Source organism: Solanum stenotomum, chromosome 1, assembly GCF_019186545.1.
Source record: "Solanum stenotomum isolate F172 chromosome 1, ASM1918654v1, whole genome shotgun sequence".
Classification (NCBI taxonomy): domain Eukaryota; kingdom Viridiplantae; phylum Streptophyta; class Magnoliopsida; order Solanales; family Solanaceae; genus Solanum; species Solanum stenotomum.
Window position 1 is genome coordinate 4,455,617 of NC_064282.1, and position 20,552 is coordinate 4,476,168.

Sequence of the window (20,552 nt, forward strand, 5' to 3'; positions counted from 1 at the left end):
TCCCATAATTAGGATTAAAATCTCAGAAGGGTTAGGAACTCAATACCCAAGACTTAGAACTTGAAGATACTACTTCTCTCAAGGATACTCAACTGATGGAGTTCATGCGAAAGTTATGAGCATGAATTACTCAACTCAAGGGTCAAAATATCAATAAGGAACTCATGTATACAACTTTTCTCATTCTCATACCTACTTACTCAAATCTTAACTCAAATCGATGGTGGATCTCAAAGGATGCACAATTGAACTCAAAGACTTTGTTGAACTCTACTCTTAACTCCCTCTTGAATGTGAATGATGAATTCAAGAGTTACGGTTCATGATATGAAGGATCTTGTGATGATAAAGTAAACTCATGAATACATTCTCAAAAACTTAACTCTACCTTGAATTTGATTTATGAATTCAAGGTTGTGATTTGTGATAGGAAAGATCTCATGATGTTTAGGAGTATTTTTAGATAGTTAAACATGAGAAATTATCAAGAAATCACTATCTGGAAGCAAGTTCGCAACGCAGAGATGCATTTTAATATTTGGTCAAGAATTAAATTTTGAGGCAGAGAAGTCCGTGACCTCTCCGTGACGCGAAGAAAATTTATGTGAAAGGGGAAGGCAGGTCTGCGACGCGGAACAAAGTGTCAGATTTGCCCGACTTTTTCCTTTTTCGTTTTCTAACCCCAATTAGCTTAAATTCGATTCTTTGTTCTCAATCCCTCTTTAGATTTAGATACCCAACACATGAACACAAGAACCTACTCATATACAACTCTAAAATTGACATGATTTCATCAAGAACTCAACAATCTCATCTAGACTCAAGAACTAAAGCCAATTTCAAGAACATAATTCAAGAACACCATACTTTCAACTTTCTAGAACGAATTTAACGCTAAAATTAACATGATTGGTGTGTGGGTGAACAAACCCAATACTATGAAAGCTTACATACCTGAAAGAACCATCTTTCTTGAAGATCTTGAAGGAAAATCTTGGAAGAAGAACCCTAGCCTTAGCGTTTCTTGAATTCCTTGAGCGTCAGAATTTTTGGAGTGGATGAGAGGGTTTGATTTAAGAAAACTGATTTTCTACACGTTTAGGGCAATTTAGATGACTTCCTAAGGATTTTTAGGACTAAAATATCCCTAAAGAAATAAATAAAACGAGCTGAGAGTCAGAATAATTTTTTCGCAGGCAGTGAGGTTCGTATTTGCTCCGTAACGCGGAGCTGCTGCCAGGTTTGTGCGTTGTTAGTAAATCAGTCATAACTTTTTACTCAGAGCTCGAAATTTAGAAAACTCGGTGGCGTTGAAAAGAGGACTCAAAGGGCTTTAATTTTGCATCTTGTAGCTCACCTAACTCATCTTGTACTAGGAGTTATGGTTGTTTGAAGTTGATCCCAAACTTAAGAAAAACTTAGGAATGACTTGAATGAACTCTCTTTAGTTCTTCTTGGAACTGAAGGTGCTACATCTAGTGACCTTAACACTTAGGAAAATTAAATTCCTTACTAAAAACTTACTCACTACGAAGGATGGTTTGATTCTTAGCTCAAAAAATTTCTAGGGTGTTACATTATAGCGAAGAAGAATTTAAAAGCGACTTAAATAAAAATATTCTCAATATTTGAATGACCATATATAGAAAATGAACTTGATGTGCAATGTCTTCAGTTTATTTACTATCATAAAATCTATATTTATCTTTAAAATTCATACAACTCAAAATCGATTTTTTTTTGCGATTTGTGTCCAATAATATATTGACCAAAAATTTCAAAAGGGCAACAAAAATAAGTTTGAAACCAAAAGGCAACATTTAAACGGTAGGCTAGATGTCGTTTAAATTTCATATTTTACGTCACCCCTACACTCAGCCCCCCCTCCCCCCTCCCTGTCAATTTTTTAAAAAAAAATAATTGCTTTTGAAAAATATTTTTGGGTCGAAAGTCCGGGTCAGGTCAAGCTTGGGTCAGATCTCAGGGTTGGATTTGGACCGGTCATCGGGGTCGTGTCTTAGTTCGGGTGTCACGATCGGGTCCTAGATCTATTATCAAGGTTGATTTTTGGATTAGTAATTATTTTCCTAATTAAAGAGGAGTTAATATCTCAAAAGATCATTGAACTATGAGAATTTAACTAGCAAAGTCATTGAACTTTGTTTTGTTTTAGTAAAATCACTAAACTTAACACTTTTTATCTTCAAAAATCACTCAACTACATTTATCATTAAAATAAATTTGACATAATAAAATAAATTATTTTTTATTTCATATAATCATAGACTCCAAGAATAAACAAAATTTGAAAAAACTAACTAACAATGGTGAGGATTTTGACCCTTTTTTTAGAAAAAAATGTTGCAAAATATAAAAAAAATGTAAAAAATTGTGACTTTTAGATTCGTTATTTCTCTATGGATTGTTCCAGTTCAGTGAGTCCACCAGAGGTTCACACTTTCTTTCTAGTTTCTTGGTGTAAAAATTATATTTTGAGATAATGGGAATTGTTCGAAGAAATTTAAAATTGTTCAAAATGTATTAGAAATAACATTTCAATGGGAGAAGCTGCCAGGAAATGGTGCAAATTCAATTTTTTTCAAAAAGTAAAATAAAATTATAAAATAAAAAATAATGTGGGAAATTTTAAATTTTTATTTATTTGTGAGATTCATGTTTATATGGTATAACTTATTTTCCCATGTCAATTTAATTTTAAGATAAATATACTTGAGTGATTTTTGAAGATAAAAGTTTTAAGTTGAGTGATTTCATTGATACAAAATAAAGTTTAATGACTTTGTTAGTTAAATTTTCATAGTTCAATGACCTTTTGAGATATTAACTCATATTTTCTATTCTCAAGCCAAAAATAAAAGATATTTTCTAGGAAATATTTTTCGTTCACCAACCAAATATCAAAAAATATTTTCTTGAAAATATTTGACTAACTAACCAAACATGAGAAAATAAAGTTAGAAATAATATATTGTGGATGTCCCACTACATGACCAAGAAGTGACACTCACTATTATCTCTATTACTTTTCTCAATTATGAAGACAACCTCCACCTTTTATGTTCATTATTCTTGTAACCGTACATCAATATTGATGGTTTATTGGAGGTGTCCACTACTTTTCATGCTGCTAGCAGCCGTAGGTGAGGAAAAACAATTCAACATGTTGATAGTCTAATATGGTTGAGGCATATCTTGTGTGAGGTATTATATGATTTGACAAATGGACAATTATGGGACCCGTTTGTCAAGTTGTCAAACTCCCTTTCCCTCTTCTTTTTTACTTCATTCATCTGCCATTAGTTTTCTTTTTTTCTTTATTCTTCTTCCAATATATTTTGTTTTTCTATTTTACTGAATATTTTTTTTAATGATATACATGTGTATTTATCTATTATTTGCAATATGATTTTTTAAATATTTTAGTTAATTGATTGTGTAAATTTTTATTTTGTTGATAAAGATTCAATTATCATATACTTATATTGTGTAATTTTTCTCTAGCCCCAATTTTAAAAATAATAATAATATTTGTATGACATAATTTAAAATCTTTTTTCATTTAAAAGATTTAATTTTGGAGAATGATCTTTCAAGAAATTGGTTAGCCGATCTAATTAGTTACCTGTTGTTCCTTTTTTATTAGTGAATTTTTAATTTATTTTTTGTGATTAATATATAAGTTTTGAGTTGTTTAATTTTATATAGAATATGTCAAGCCCATGTAGTAGATAATTAGAGGTTGTGAACCTAAAAAATTCGAGTTAATTTTTTTACTGGTTATTTATATTTTTAAAATTGCCTATTAAATTTTTTTTTGTTTCTTTTTCTTTCATTTATTCATTTCTCGTACTTATGATCTTTATAACTCATACACTTTTCAACTTCTAGTTTTAGGATCCATTCGAACATAAAATATATTCACTTTTTTCGTAATAATATTTCAGTTTATTTTAAAATTAATGTTTGACCATAAAAAATTGAAATACATTTTTTTTCAATTGAACTGTTCACTCAGGCTTTCACCTACCGGGGGTTGTGTGTTCGGAATAGACCTCTACCCGTCCGTTAATGGAGGGGGGCAAGAGTCCATACCTCCATGGCATTATATTCCAATTGAACACCTTTGCTAATGATTTTTTTTTTACGTGCATGTTCTCATTCGTCTATATTGATGGTCCATTGGAGGTGACCATCATCCCTAAGTGAGGTAGTTGATTATTAAAACTGGAACAGAAAAAGATGATTATATGGAAAGAAGAGAGGAAAAGGTGGGGTGATTGAAAAAAAAAACTTTAAAAATAGATGGAAAACCTAGCAGAGAAATGTTTTAATTGAGGATGATTTTGATCAAAAACTCGCTAAAAGTGTTGGGCAAGAAGGAGGTCCAAAAGTTTATAAAACTAATTAATCTCCACACAAAATATATTTTCTATGTTCATTTTTACTCGTCTCTTTTGAACTTTGCACCTTTATTTTTAAAAAATAATGATTAGTATGTTTTAGTATCCTCTGCTGTATTCTCCTACTTTCTTTTTGTATACATATCTTGTCTTTGAATTTAAAATCATGTACCAAGTTGGAGAAGTTGACAAAAATGGCCCTTTACTTCTAATGAAGCGTCAGTTCAAATAGTCTCTTAAGTAAGTTTGCTAAAAGTTAAAAAAAATAATGTATGTTTGAAAGTAGGTTTGAAATAGTTCCTTAACAATTTTGATCCATTAAGTTTAGCAAAAATTATCATTTTTATCCTCCGGCAATTATTAATTAAACCTTATTTATGAAATTTGGCATGAACTAAAAAATAGCAAAGATGGGACCACCACGCAAAATGTGAAAATAACAACCTTATCTACTGATTAGAGAAGTTGTCATTCATTATGAATCCACACAATGAATTTCTAATCTAACTATTTTATGTTTGATAATTCCACGATAAGTGATCTCTTGATTCCAAATGCTTACGAGTTATGACATAACTTACATATCACAAGCTAAGACAGTGCAGTGGCGAATTAGTCGACGGAAAAATAATTAAAATGACCGTTTTTGTCTTTTTACCTCTAAGAAAATTCTAAACGAATTTTTTGCCTAATTAAAGACCCAAAATAATAAGATTTTCATCTCTTAATTCATCATTCTCTTCTCTCTCAACCCTAAGGCAAAACCCTAAGAAAAATCAAAATAGAAGACTTTCATTCAAGATTCTTCTTCAAGGTAAGTCTTTCTCCAAGAATTTCATTCTTTCCAACTCAATTTTCTTCATACAATTATGAATCATTAATGAGAATCCTAATTCTTGGCCATGGAGTTTCAAGAAATCTCAAGAAAGGGTTTTCATGATTTTTCTCCTTCAAGCTAGGATTTCAAGGCTTCTAATCAAGCTCTTCTTCAAGATTCTTGAAGATTTTTCAAGAATCTTGTTCTTCCAGGTATGTAAGGCTATCATAGTGTTGGACTAGTTCGTCCTCACGCCCTACATCTACTTTCAAATAAGTAAAAGAGTAATCTAGGTTTCTATCCCTAGATTTGAGTATTCTTGAGATGAGTTGATTTTGAGTTCTTGAGTTTCTAATTCTTTTGATATTCTATTCCAAATTATTGAATTGCTATATGTTATGCATTAAGATGCTTGAGTTGATTCGTTCATGTCTATATTTCAACATGAATCATATGAATTAGGTATTCTTGAGATGAGTAGTATCGTTGAGTTTTGAGTATCGAGTTCTTGAGTCCTTGAGTCCTTGCGTTCTTGAGTTCTGAGTAAGCGTTTCCATATTGCTATTAAGACCCCTGAGTTGAGTCGTTCATATCCATAATTCCGTATCAACCCTATGAATTGAGTTATAAACTTTGAGAAGCTTTTTAAAGCTACCATTTGAGTTTTACATTGAGTTTTTGAGAAAGTAAAGATGTGTTTGGAGAAGGATTTTTTAAAACATGATTAGTATGACATTCGATTATGCCATCAATGTTTAATTTAAGCAGTATGATATCTTGATATGCCATCAATGTTTATGCATTATGACTTATGACTTCCCAAGTCATCAATGATCAAATAACAATGTAATTTTTGATATAGTTTGAGAAAGAGATTTCAAATATGAATTGAGTAAGAGTATAAGGGAACTAAGTATTCCCAAATGATCAATTTTTACATCAAGAAAAAAGAAACTTTGATTTCTAAATGAGTTAATGAGTTCAGAGATATTTTAGAGCAGTTACCTCTTTTAAGAGGTTATTTTGAGTAATTACCTCAAAATAGAGAAAGAGTATGTTTTATACATTTGAGCATGAGTATATATATATATATATATATATATTATTGGGAGTAGTGTTGAGCATCGATATAGGGATGAGTTCAAACAACTCAAAATCCTCATAAACTGTGTATGCCAACATGGATAAAGGGTCATACTTTTTAGATGATTCCTTATTGCTTTTAAGCATAGCTTAGTGGATCCACTTAGTTGAGGTGTTCTATACCACGACAAGGTATAGGACAGTTCTGGCAGCATGGGCGAGACGTTGTATCATCATGTAGCTCATAGTGATGGTTGTCGGTTAGAGAATCTCCAATAGAGTTAAAGTGTATTTTTATATATCACTTGTTATATTGAGTTCAAAGATGCTAAAGTATTTTGTAAAGCTTTAAATAATTTAACTCCTTTATTTCTTTACATTCAGCTTGAGTTCTTTGTTATCCATTGCAGTCCTTTCTTTCAGTTTTTTGTTATTCAGCTATATTGCATACTCGTACATTCAATGTACTAATGTCATTCGACCTGCATCTTTTAATGATGTATATATAGGTTCTTAGGATCCTCAACAAGAATCCGTTGAGATCATTTCGTCCAGCTTTTGAGTAAGCCTTCCTTGCTTCTGGAGGACTCCAATTTTTACAAGTTGTTAGTAGTAGTTCCCTTGAGCAGTCGTGGGTCTTGTCCCGACACTCATCTTTGTATAGTAGAGGCTTTATAGATAGACAGTTTTGGAGAGTTTTTCAATTTCATTTAAAACTTATGTTTCATACTCAGTATATTTAGAGAGTTTTGAATTTCAGTAACTTGTTTTTAAATGTTTCTATCAATTTGATGTTTATGTATACTTGAGTTAGTCTTCCGCTTGTAATCAGCCAGAATGAGGGTTCGCTTGGGGACCATCAATGGTTCTCGAGTGCCGACCACGTCCAGGGTGTAGGCTCGGATCGTAACAGAAACAAATGCCATTATTTCCCTACAAAGGGCTTCTTCTCTGCTCCTGTTTCTTATTTTAAATTAATCGCTTCAGTACAAAGCTTGGTATAAAAAATTAAAGGGTTATTGATGCATTTCGTCATCATTATTATTATTAGCATCCTTCATGATAAGATCTGGCGACAGCTCTTTAAATTGAAGAAACTAAAAATACATCCTAACTAAATTACCAAATTTCATTTTTTATGGATAGAATAGCTAGGTTTTGTATTACCCTGATAATATCTAACATATAGTCTTACTGAAAAAAGTTTCGCGCTGATAGAAAATAGTAGATATTCAGTAAAAGGTTCTTTCTTGAAAAAAAACACATACAAAATATAAAGCATTTTAGAATAGCACTCATTAAGTAAAACCGAAAAAAAGGTAGGATTTTATGGAATTGAAATTGTGATGGGCTCGAAAAATAATTGGAAAATGCGATGTTTAATGTGAGAATTTTGAATCCCATGGCCATCTCCATGCTGGTAAATGGTCTGACTAGTTCTTGCACCATTTACTGCACATCCAATGAATGTTTCAGAAAATAATGAATTATCCTTTTGAACTGTAGTGTTCATCAATTTCCATGTCTCCTTTATCAACAAATTGATGTGTATTCTTGCATCTTCTTCCGAAACACCCTTCTCATTCATGTAACATTGAATTGACTTGGGAACGTCACCTCTTTCCATTTCATCCTGAATTAAGATCAGGAACATGATCATCTCAGGTGGATCGGAGTTGTATACTCTAAAAATGTTATAATAACTTATATATATCGAGGATGTTAAAAGCATATGCATACCGAGGATGTCCCCAAATCATCTGTGAGATGAATAATAGTAGCAGACCATCTAATAATGTCAGAATAATTGGTTAAGGAATCCAATGCCTCCTTGGTAATTGGATTTGTGACAAGGAGCAATGCATGGACTAATACCATTGGTGCTGCAATTGAGATCCATCCATTTTCCATGTATTCTTCCAGATTTGGCTTATATCCACTGTGGTACCATCTTGCTTCTCGTAAGTACGACTTACACAAATCTCCCCACTAATTTAATAGAAACATGTCTCAAATAATAGAAATTAGAGGAAATGGTCAAAATTGCCCTTAAACTATGTGAAATAGACCAATTATACACTTTGTTACATTTTGGGTATAAAAAATCCCTCCATCTTTATCTTAAGAGACCACAAATACTCTCAAAAGTTAACAACAGTGATGTGGCATTGGTTTTTCGATGATCCTCATGTGGTGTGTTTATGGCTTAAACGCAATTCATAAATCCCAATTATATCCCTATAGATTATATGTATCTCTGGATTAATTCATTTCATGTCTATATAAAAATGGGTTGGTTGCAAATAGTCTCTTTGAATCACTGACATACTGCTCTTCAGTTCTTTTTTGGTTTTTCTATGGTCCTCATGTGGTGTGTTTATGGCTTAATTTTAGTGGGTCGGATCCAGGAAGAATGATTAGAATTTAGATTATAATGAATTTAGTGGGTATCCTAATAGGCAATTTTAGGTGTCAGAATTAGTGTCATGTGATGTTACTGTCACATCATTGTTGTTAACTCTTGAAAGTATTTGTGATCTCTTAAAGATAACAGCGGAGACATTTTTTATCCCAAAATATAATAGAAGGTATAGGTGGTCTATTTTGCATAGTTTAGAGATTCGTCAAAGTATAAAGAAGTAAGTATTTTTACTGAATTTGTGAGGTAGGGCATGACGTTGATCCCTTGCTCTTTGAGAACTTCGTACGCAATTTCAGTGCTAGTGTTGAAGAGTGCAAGATAACATACTTTCATATAATCTGGAAGCTCATCCATTGCATTTACCTCCATTCTGAATGTAAGGACTATATCATATTTTCATATATCAATTATTGTGACTTAAAGTATTTTAGCGGAAAGTTACTAACCTTTGAACAGCAAGAGTGAAGAGTTCCAACTCATCAAGAGTGCCATAAACATCATAAATGTCATCTATAACTGTAACCATAGCAATGACCTTTGTCAACATTGTTAGGCAGTATTCGATCTTTTGAGGTTCAAACATCATGCCAGCTATCCATAAGAAAGATTCCACAATTCTATCCCTTGTAAATGGCAATTTTTCTGCAAGCCGTGACTTCTTCCACCACCTTAATTATATTACATCAAAAATAATGCATCAGATGTACTTATTGATTGACATATGGCCCAGATCTCTCGGATTTAACTTTGTATAATGAAAAGTTTGTATGTTGTACAAGGTTAGTCGATCAGTACGTAAGCTCATGGACATGAATGTGGTGATATTTGAAAAGAAGTTGAAGAGTGTTTTGGACTTTAAAAGAAATATTGATGGAAAAAAAAAAATTTGAAAAGTGGTCAGAAATAGTTTTTCAAACTCAACTTTAAGTTGATGAGATATTTTTTGGGGAAAAAGGTTGATAAATTAAAAAATAAAAAAGAAGTGTTTACAAACGGGATCTTTGCGTATTCCTCTTCCATTTAGTGCATAGATTTTCTAACAATCTGACTGTTATTTATTTACCCCTATATACCTAGGAACACCCATATTTTCGCTCACCTTGCTACATTTCTTAAATCTTGTTGGTGTGTTGCTTGCACAATGTTGAAATCCAATTTAGCAAGCTCTAGCAGAAGAGGATTAGCATTTGGGATTTTTTCATAAATGTCAATGTACCACCTTGTCTCAACTCTCAACATCATGCAATGCAAAGGAAGTTCCAGGGCATGGCGCACTAGTTCCACCATCCAATTCTCTTGATCATCACCCTTTAAATTGTGCAAATAATTCTTTAGGTGTGACATTGCAAATGTATTGGCTGACTCCAATAAAGTAGGGGTTTCAGATTTCGTTGAAAGAAATGAAGCTTCATATAATTGTAACAATCCTTTTGTATCTTTACAAAGACTTTGCTTGAAGTTACCATGCTCATCCTTGAAATCGTTTAGTATATCTACAAGGAAGAAAAACAGGAGTACAAATTAATATTATTGGTCGAAACACATATAAAAATGACCCAACGAAGAAACTAGTACGTAATTAGCAAAAAAAGAGAGGACCTTCAGAGAGATGAAAACCATGTTGTCTCAAGAGTCTAAATTTCAAAGATGAGTGATATAATGAATTATCTCCTGTGGCTGTACTGATCTGGTCACGTACACTCCTAAATATTTGCATGATTTCATCCTTGAAGTGGTAACTTACTCCAAGCCTTTCTAAATTATCAATCAACTCCAACTTTTGTACTTCTTGTGATCCTTCAACCATAACCATCAAATTCTTCTTCATTTCCTTCTTTAATTCATTAAAACGCTTCATATACTTATCTCCCTACACAACACATTTACAAATTATGTTTTGAATGATACGCTATAGAATAACGCGAGAGATCAATAGTATAGTATTATAAAGAAAATGTAGGTATGTACCACATATGGATTGTGTAGCGACTGAATAAATTGGAAATCCCAGATAGGAGGCTGGTAATTCCCTGAACGCCTAAGCAGTGGTGATGATGATGAGCTGAATAAAGAAGAAAATTTAGGTATTAGCCTCCCCATGTTGATGTTGGCCATCAATATTGTCACCATTTTGTTTATTCAATGTGTGGACAGATATAATTTTCTGAGCTCCAACAAGTTACTATAAATAGGTAACTCTCCCCAGAGTTAAAGTGGTTGTCCACTACTTTTCATGCTGCTAGCATCCGTAGCCAGGTAGGGGTGGGCAAGGTATGATATGGTATGATACAATATTTGAAATTTTGGTATTCGGTTTTTAATACTATTATATTATTACCATATAAATTCATTTTGATATGGTTCGGTATTTTGCAGTATAGTAAATCGGTAACCATAGTTTATTCAACTTCGACAAATATATACTCGTATAATAGAGTATTATGACTTCGACAATTCAAAAAATAATCTCAATTGTATCATACTAATTAACACATTACACATGTAAAAATATATATTTTCAAAAGAAAGTACAAACAAAATATAGTCAAAGTTTTAACTACTAAACATTTAGTTTATACTAATACTAGGTTCCATATTTGTTAGCATTTTAATAATATAGTATACGTTATTTATGTAACTATATACTTTGATATGATTTTCAGTATATTGTTTCTAAATATCAAATACCATACTGAATATCGAAAAATAAATAAAAAATGTATACCATACCAAATATCATAATATCAAAATCACGATATCCAAAACTTTGATATAATATGATAATTCGATATATATCATATCATACCCATTCTTATCGTAGGTGAGGAAAAACATTTACAACATGTTGATGGTCTATTGGAAGTGGACATGGGTATTATCATTATCCTTAGGGCTCGTTTGGTGTGAGGGATTAACAATAATACTGATGGGATAAGGAAATAGTGATGGGATAAAAAAAATTATGTTGTTTGGTTGCCATGTTTGAGATAACTTATCCCACCATTTATATCATAGTGATGAGATAAGTTATCCCATATATATGGTGGATAAGTTATCTCAGGATAGCTAACCCCAAAATAACTTATCCTGGGATAACTTGTTTCCAACCAAACGACCACGTAACGTTACTAAATGTAGGGCTTAAAATACTTAACTAAGCTCTGATTCAATTGAACTTTTTTTAAAAAAAAAAATCTGTCTACTCAAGGTTTCACCTTCCAGGGGGTGATGTATTTGGTACAGACCTCTACCTACCTGTTAATTATATAAACTAAAGTACAATGGAGAGGGACAAGAGCCCATGCTTCCTTGAGTCAGATGTTGGAAAGGGAAGCCCCCATAATATAAGCCTAGAGTTGGAGGAGGCTGAATAGAAACTTATTCTTGCCCCCTTCCCTTATGTTGTTGAAAGGCATTCTATTCTGCACGTCAAATTGAAATATCTACTCCTCATCTATTGAACTCTCGGCTTACGCAATGATCGGATCGGAAGAACTCTTTTCAACCGCCCATGATTGAGACAAGCATAAATGAGAAGAAATTCTTTTTCATAGTCCGTTAATTTTCTTCTTGTTGCATCTCGTTTAACTGCTAACGAAATATTTTAATTAGACATTTTCAATTTAAATTTAAAATTATTTATTTTACGCATATATTTTCATTCGTCTATATTAATGGTCCATTGGAGGTGACCATCATCCGCAAGTGAGGAAGCTAATTATTCAAACTGGAAGAGATCAAGTCAAGATTTCATTGGAGGGAAATCTTGATAAAGTCAGTTTTTGTGCTAAATATGGATGGGCAAAAAGGAGGTCCAAAAGTAATATGCTAATTATGGAAAAATTACTTGAATAGGTACCTATTAATAAATAATTACTGATTTTAGTGATACTTTTTATTTAGCAACATATAACAATACTATGATAAATCTGTAATATGCATTAAAAGTGAATCATATATGCATATGTATGTATTATAACTGTTTTAAAATATATATTATGATTGTTTGGCAAGAAATTGACACATTGTATTATAACTATAAGTGTATTAAAATGTGTGATAAATGTATTATCCATCAATAAAACTTGTATTATATGTATTTTATAAATTATCCTCTGTAATATGTATTATAAATGTATTACAAGTGATCAAGTGGGAAAAAAATTATTACTATAAATGGTAAATATTTTTTTAATATAGAATATTTATGTAAGTTTTCTAATTAATCGTTGACACACAATATGCTCTCTAGATTCATTTTTACTTGTCCACTTTGAATTTTTCACATCCATTAAAAAAAACAATGATTAGTATGTTTTTGGTATCCTGTGATGTTTTCTCTTACTTTTTTTTGTTTACGAATCTTGCCTTGAGTTTAAAATCATGTCCCAAGTAGGAGAAGTTGACAAAAATGGCGTTTTACTTTTTAAGCATAGGATCAAATATTAGTCTCTTAAGTAAGTTTGGTATAAGTTGACAAAAATGATCTATTATACTTTAAAGTATGTTTAAAATAATCTCTTTAAGTATGTAGTTAAAAATTATGGTCCTTTTAAGTATAGCAAAAATTATCACTTCAATTCTCCGACAAAATATTATCTATAGAATTTGACATGAACTAAAAAACAGCATAGTTGACATCCCCGAATTGTTTGAACAGAATTTAATCCGTGGCTTGTTTTGCAGATCATCACAATTGAATTCTCCTATTTTCACCCATGTTTTTGCAGCCTTGGTCGCACTTGTTAATAATTGCAAAAAGCGTATGACAATAATAATAAACCTCAAGACATTAGCAAGGATAAAATCTATTTATTGGTCATAGTGTTCTGAGTTCTAATATTTTCTTTGTTTTGGAGGTTAAATGTGAAAACTGAGAAACCGAAGTTATACTAAGCCAATGTGACGCACGCAAGTCTCAACCACAAAGCAAGCTAGCAATGAGTATACCTGATTGATGTTCAACCATATAGTCTGTGTATATACACGTATTACCTATGGACAGATAAGTCCTGGACAAAAAAGATGGATAAATGAACAGTAATTGTTGAGACACAAGGTTTATTTACACTTGTACCTATTTCCTTCGGAATCCATTTCAAACAAAAAAAATGCAGGTCTCATGAAAGGTCTATGCTGACTCTTCGTGGACGGCGAAACAAATGCCTCCGTTTCCCTACAAAGGGCTTCTTCTCTGATCCTCTTTCAGGTTTTAAATTAATTGCTTCAGTACAAAGCTTGGAGTTGACCTCCTCCGAATCCTGGACAAAAGAGCTTGCAAGTTCCTCACTTGATGTTGAAGACAACACAATTTCGTTTATCCCTGTTCCAGAACTGGACACTTCTAAAACTTCAGGCACGTGCCTTGGTTTCTTTGCAGACTGCTCTACTAATTGTGAAGACGGTATCATTTCATTTACTTTATAAACATAGATATCAGAGGAGTTAACCTCCCTATGGCACAAAGCAGAAGTATTGGGTAGGTTATTTTCCAGACCATTCCATTCATGGTTCTCATTTTCCTCCTGAGAATCCAAAATGATATAACCTGCAAGTTCCTCAGGCAAAGTTGGCGAGTTATATTTTGCTGCATCAGGATCAGATACTTCCTCTACTTTAGCCCTAAGATCTTCCTCATCATGTATCTCTATAGAATTTGGATATCCACAGTAACTACTGCTTCGACAACCTGGATTCATCTTTTCAGTATCGAGGCTACTAGCATTTCTTCCAAGAAACAGGGTCTCGGATCTCAAAATGATGTGTACTATATATATAGCATGTGGGTTCTGCCAGTACTTGATAAATTAAAGGGCTACAATACTAAAAAAAAACACAATGACCAACTTTCTCAATTGAAAGAGAGATAAAGTGGAGAATTTGAATGAGTCAAAATGATTTGAATGGACAAATAAGCTATGAATTATTGGTTTATCTAAAAGTTCCATGTGGTGAAATGAATTGGATTGAATAGACTAAAAAGTGAGTAAAAACACTAACGTGTTCGATTCTTATTAAGTTTTAATCAATTTATTTGTTTTTTTTTAATAACTTTTTAATACTAGTAGTAACTTAAAATGGGCTGACTAATAATGAGTGGGTTAATAAATAATAATCATGAAACGAATTAAGTAAATTATAATTTCATGAGCTAATTTTACCTACGACTTGCCAATTTGATCTGCAGTGACTAGTGAGCACCACCTTAATATCAAGATAGTTGCAACTTGCCAAATTTTAAGAAAAGAAGAAAATGATTTACACGCGACATCCGTGAGAAGCATATTTTTTAACAATTCTTTTGATTTATATTGATGTAAAAAGAATTAGAGTTCGACTAATATGGACCCTTTTAAATTGAATCCTTAAAAATTAGGGTTACAAATATATTTAGCATATGTATTCTTGTTTAAGAATAAAATAAAAGGGTAATAATTCCTTGTCTTAGTTCAAATAATGATAGGGTGAAAGAGTATGCTGGAGATGCTATTTTTAACATCAGTATTTTGAATTCCATGGCCATCTCCATTCAGATACATGCAATGTGCTGTTGTTGCAATATTCTTTGCTATTTCAACAAATGTTTCACAAAATAGGAAATTTGTTATCTCCTGTATTTAGATTAGCAAACCAGAAATAATAAAAGATGAAAAGAAAAGCACAAAGAACTATTCAAGTCCACAGAACCCACTATGTGTCCTTAAGAAATTTAATCCCCTCAAGTACCTGAGATTGCAGATTAATTCCTCCCAAGATTAAACGGATTAATCATTAAAGAAGTAGTGGTACCTCAAACTTCGATAATTTCAACGAATTCAAAATGATAGCAACGAATCACACACATAGACACGATCGATCGATTTTGTTTTGTAAAAAATGTATGCAAAAGAAGGAAAGAATTCAATGCAGAAAAATGAGAGAAAATCTCTCTATTTATAGTCAACAAAGGGTAAAGGTCACAACTCTTTGGAAAGAAGACAACCTTTCAGAAATGTTACAACACTTTGGAAAAGGCACAACCTTTCAAACGGTCACAACCTTTTAGAAAGGACACAACCTTTCATAAATAACACAACCTTTCATAAAGGTCACAACCCTTCATTTCCTGTTCACACCTTTAAAACCCAACAACCCCCCACATGAATAGGGAATGTCTATTGTTAAAACATATGCATGAAAAACTGTGTGATTCGTAAGTAAGGATTGATTGCATCTGGATAAGTGGGTTTCCCTTTGAACTTTCCATAGTGAACATATATCGGATATACTCAGTCAATCGGTAGATTTGATATCTTTGAACCGTCGAGCTTTGGTGTATACCTAGACAACATAAGTCACATAATCAACCCTTGAACTATTTTGGTTCTCATTATTTTGTTCATTTCAGCCATGAACACGTCTTGGTTTATAAGTGCATAGAGAACTGTCCTTACCGAACTCTCCTTGAAACGGCTTACACTTCACACTTACATATGTGATTTCTAAATGTGTTATCCCGTAGATACACTATTTGATATACCCTGTATCAAATTTAGAAACCATTAAAAAGTCCTAATGCCTTTATCATTGTTACTGAACATTGTCTTATCAGGAGAATGGACCTTAAAAAAAATAATTTTGACAATGTTGAACCATCATCAATGACTTTGTTTGATCTCCTTGAATCTAGATCTTGGGATATCCAGTTTTCTAGGTAGAGTTACTGCCACAATGACTTGTCCTCAGCCATAGTCTCATTCCCTTTGATAATCTATCAACTCCCTCTCTAGTTAGACTTTTTGTACGTGGATCCGACACATTATTATTTGACTTTACAGAGTCAATTATGATAATTCCACTAGAGAGTAGTTCTCTAACGATATTATGTCTACGTCACATATGACGAGACTTTCCGTTATACATCATGCTTCATGCTTTACCTATTGCAAATTAACTCTCACAGTGTATGCATACTGGAGCTAAAGGTTTGGGCCAAAAATCTTTCAAGAAATTTTGGAGTCATTCAACTTCTTCATAGGCCTTATCTAGAGTGATAAGCTCAGATTTCATAGTAGAGCGAGCGACACATTTTTGTTTGGAAGATTTCCAAGAGATTGCTCCTCCACAAAGAGTAAATACATATCTACTCATGGATTTTACTTTATTTGACCTGGTGATTCAATTTGCATCACTACATATATTAGTGATAATGTAAAACAATAGTAGTTGTTAAATATGTTTTAAATATTCCAAAACTATTTTCATTGTCATCCAATGAGTTTAATTGAAATTACTTGTGAACCGACTCAGTTTACTAATAGCACAGGCTATATCTGATCGTGTACACTTCATGATATATATCATACTTCTCAATACTCTAGCATAATTCAATTGTGAGCCACTTTTGCCTTCATTCTTTTGAAGTACAAAGCTCACATTTATTGGAGTCTTGACAATATTGAAATCCAAATACTTGAACTTGTCAAGTACCTTTTCAATCACATTAGTAACTTCAATGTCTTTCATATCGAAGTTACTTTCTAGCATATGCTTAGTAGCATTTATGTCAGAAATGTCTCTTTTTATCATCAACATAAAAACAAACAATGACTTTGTGATTTGGAGTGTCTTTAACGTAAAAACATTTATCACATTCATTAATCATGAATTCATTTGCTAACATAGTTTGGTCAAACTTCGCATGTCATTATTTGGGTGCTTGTTTTTAGTCCACAAAGTGACTTAACAAGTTTATAGACTTTCTTTTCTTTACCAGGAACCACAAAGCCCTCGGGTTGTTCAGTGTAAATTTCTTCCTCCAATTCTTCAAATTTTTTTAAAAAATGTTTTCACATCCATTTTGACGAATTTGAAGGCCATATACCGCAACTAGCGTAATTAACATCTGAATTGATGTAATCCTAATTAGTGACTATTATGTGTGAAAATAATCAATGTCTTCTTATTGTTTAAAGCCAATGACAACAAATCTTGCTTTGTATTTGTCAACAAATGTTTCACAAAATAGGGAATTTTCGTTGCGATGAGCAGTGTTCATGAATTTCCATGTCTCCTTTATCAAAAATCTTATGTGTTCTCTTGCTTCTTCTTCTGAAACACTCATTTCGTTCATGTAACACTGAATTGACTTGGGAACGTCGCCTCTTTTCAATTCATCCTGAATTAATTAATTGTAAAATTAATAAATCATACATTCATCATTTTATTTTATGTGAGAGAAATTAAAGGACAGCATACCGAAGATGTCCCCAAATCATCGTTTAAACGAAAAATAATAACAGAGCATCGAATAATGTCAGGATAATTGGTTAAGGATTCCAAGGCCTCTTTGGTAATTTGATTTGTGACTAGGAACAATGCATTCACTAATACCATTGGAACTGCAATGGAGATCCATCCATTATCCATGTATTCTTCTAGACTTGGCTTGTATCCATTGTAGTACCATCTTGCTTCTTGTAAGTATGATTTGCATAAATCTGTCCACTAATTAATAGTAACACAACCATTTAAATATTGAATTCGCCAGGAATATTTTGGGAAAAGAAATTATTTATTAAGTAGAATGAATGAATCTTACTGATTGTGTAAGGTAGGGTAGGACGTTGATGTCGTGTTTTTTGAGAACCTCATATGCCACTTCATTTGTGGTATTGATGAGTGCAAGATAACATACTATCATATAATCTGGAAGATCTTCCATTGCTTTTGTATCCCATCTGAATTTAGTTTTTTTTTTATATTACTAGAAAATAATTGACTTGTACAGTAATTCCTCCATAAAAATCCCAATTAATCTTAGTTGCAAGCAATGATTAATTGAGGCGTGCACAAATTGATCGATATATATATATATATATATCATAAAATAAAAGAAATACATCTACAATCCTACATGCACCAATAATTTGGCTAAAATTAATTACTGACCTTTGAACAGCAAGAGTGAAGAGTTCCAACTCACTCCAAGCCTTTCTAAATTATCAATCAACTCCAACTTAAAATCTAATTCTTCTATTGATCCCTCAACCATCATCATCAAATTCTTCTTCATTTCCTTCTTCACTTTGTCTAACCGCTCCATATACTTATCTCCCTATACGCATGATGCTAAAGTTAATTAATTAGTGATAACAATACAATCATGTATATATATGCAATTAGAGGAGCTAGCGTAACAAAAAAATATACCGCGTAACGATTGTTAACGGACTGAATATATTGAAAGTCCCACATAGTAGGTTTGTAATTCCCTGAACGTCGGATAGTAGTTGGATTTGGTGTAGAGGCTTTTGATACAACTGGTGATGATGATGGCTTCCCTCCACTGATGGAGAATAAACAAATAGCTGGAGGTGGCCTTGAGGATAGCACCCCTATGTTGTTGAATAATATTGCCTTCATTCTATTGATTCTCTTGTTTAATGTTTTACTTGCTAGTTTTGTTGGAGCCTCAACTAAAAGTTGTCATAAATATATATAGAGAAAAAGAGATTCCATACTATACCATTATAAAAAACGGAAGTTTTTCCCGCTGCAAATTAATAAGTAATTTGTGCTATAAAGTATGATTTTTTCTACCTAATTCCAACTAAATTATCTTACCTGAAAAACACACAGTGAAAACAGTTTTCAATTGAAATACTAAAAGTGAAATCAAATGTTGAAAACGTTACATGATTGCTAAAGGAACGTTTCGTGCTGACAGGCTAACAACCAAATTAATTAAAACAAATCGTACTTATCTTTAATTTATTTCTAGAGAAAATGTTTTGATTTGATGTTTCACCAATATGCATCAGCTACAAAAAGAGAGTATACTCCATGGGTTATTTTATGCATCACAATATGCATCAGCTAGAAAATGTTACTTCCTCTGTCTCAATTAATTCATGTGGCTTACGTTTCTTTTTAGTTAGCCTAAAAAATAATGACATATTTTTATATTAAGTAACAATTTAATTATAAAATATTTATTTTACCCTTAATGAAATTATTTACCGTCACAAAAATTTCTATCATTCATTTTGGACCACAAGTTTTAAAAGTCTTAATTTATTTTTTAAACTCTGTGACGAGTCAAACTACCTCACATAAAATGAGACAGAGGGAGTACTTATTTGATTTGATTTGATTTGATGTTTCACCAATAGTGGACATGTTCATATACTCCATCGGTTATTTTATTTGACATTGTTTTCTTTTTACTCGATCTAAAAACAAATGTTACTTTACTATAAATAAAAAATATTTTAATGTTAAAATTCCCCTTTTACCATTAATGATATGATTTGTAGTCACACAAATATATAAAAATTATTTTAGATCATAAATTTTATAAGTCTTTTTTTTCTCAAACAGCGTAGGACGAAGAATGTATTTATTTTCATTTTAATTTGCATCACTTATCATCGAGCTAGCCAAATTAATTTTGGCCCTTCCATAGATATATCTCGAAAAGAAATGCATAAAAATCTTAAGTACGAGTACATGATATGTAAAGATCGAAACAAAAGGCCAAAAGGGTAACTTTATGGAATGGAAATAGTGATGGGTTCAAAAAATAATTTGGAAATGCGATTCTGAATTTCAGAATTTTGAATTCCGTGTCCGTCTCCATACTGGTACATGGTCTGACCAGTTCTTGCAACATTTACTGCACATCCCATGAATTTTTCACAAAATAATGAATTATCATGTTGAGCTGCGTTTATCATTTTCCATGTCTCCTTTATCATTAAATTGATATGTTTTCTTGCCTCTTCTTCACTAGCGCCATTCTCTTTCATGTAACACTGAATTGATTTCG

The 20,552-nt window shown here is 32.1% G+C and overlaps 2 protein-coding genes and 1 long non-coding RNA gene across 3 annotated transcripts in view; all 3 read right to left on the reverse strand.

Moving 5' to 3' along the window:
- Positions 1 to 7,536: 7,536 nt before the first annotated feature.
- The window catches only part of LOC125861389 ((-)-camphene/tricyclene synthase, chloroplastic-like), a 30,646-nt gene continuing 17,630 nt past the window's right edge, over positions 7,537 to 20,552 (reverse strand). Inside the window, exons 2-7 of the mRNA XM_049541302.1 lie at positions 10,343 to 10,613; positions 9,843 to 10,236; positions 9,190 to 9,411; positions 8,975 to 9,113; positions 8,062 to 8,310; positions 7,537 to 7,954 (exon numbers count right to left, since the gene is read on the reverse strand). Coding sequence (XP_049397259.1) covers positions 7,649 to 7,954; positions 8,062 to 8,310; positions 8,975 to 9,113; positions 9,190 to 9,411; positions 9,843 to 10,236; positions 10,343 to 10,613 — 1,581 coding nt within the window. The 3' untranslated portion in view covers positions 7,537 to 7,648. The remainder of the gene's footprint in view (positions 7,955 to 8,061; positions 8,311 to 8,974; positions 9,114 to 9,189; positions 9,412 to 9,842; positions 10,237 to 10,342; positions 10,614 to 20,552) is intronic.
- Positions 13,861 to 20,552, reverse strand: part of LOC125861360 (probable ubiquitin-like-specific protease 2A) — a 46,059-nt gene continuing 39,367 nt past the window's right edge. Inside the window, exon 17 of the mRNA XM_049541286.1 lies at positions 13,861 to 13,992. Coding sequence (XP_049397243.1) covers positions 13,864 to 13,992 — 129 coding nt within the window. The 3' untranslated portion in view covers positions 13,861 to 13,863. The remainder of the gene's footprint in view (positions 13,993 to 20,552) is intronic.
- LOC125861578 (uncharacterized) lies at positions 17,986 to 18,706 on the reverse strand. The gene is made up of 3 exons (XR_007445968.1): positions 18,674 to 18,706; positions 18,324 to 18,462; positions 17,986 to 18,229 (listed from the first exon to the last, which is right to left on the reverse strand). It is a non-coding gene; the product is annotated as an uncharacterized LOC125861578 (long non-coding RNA).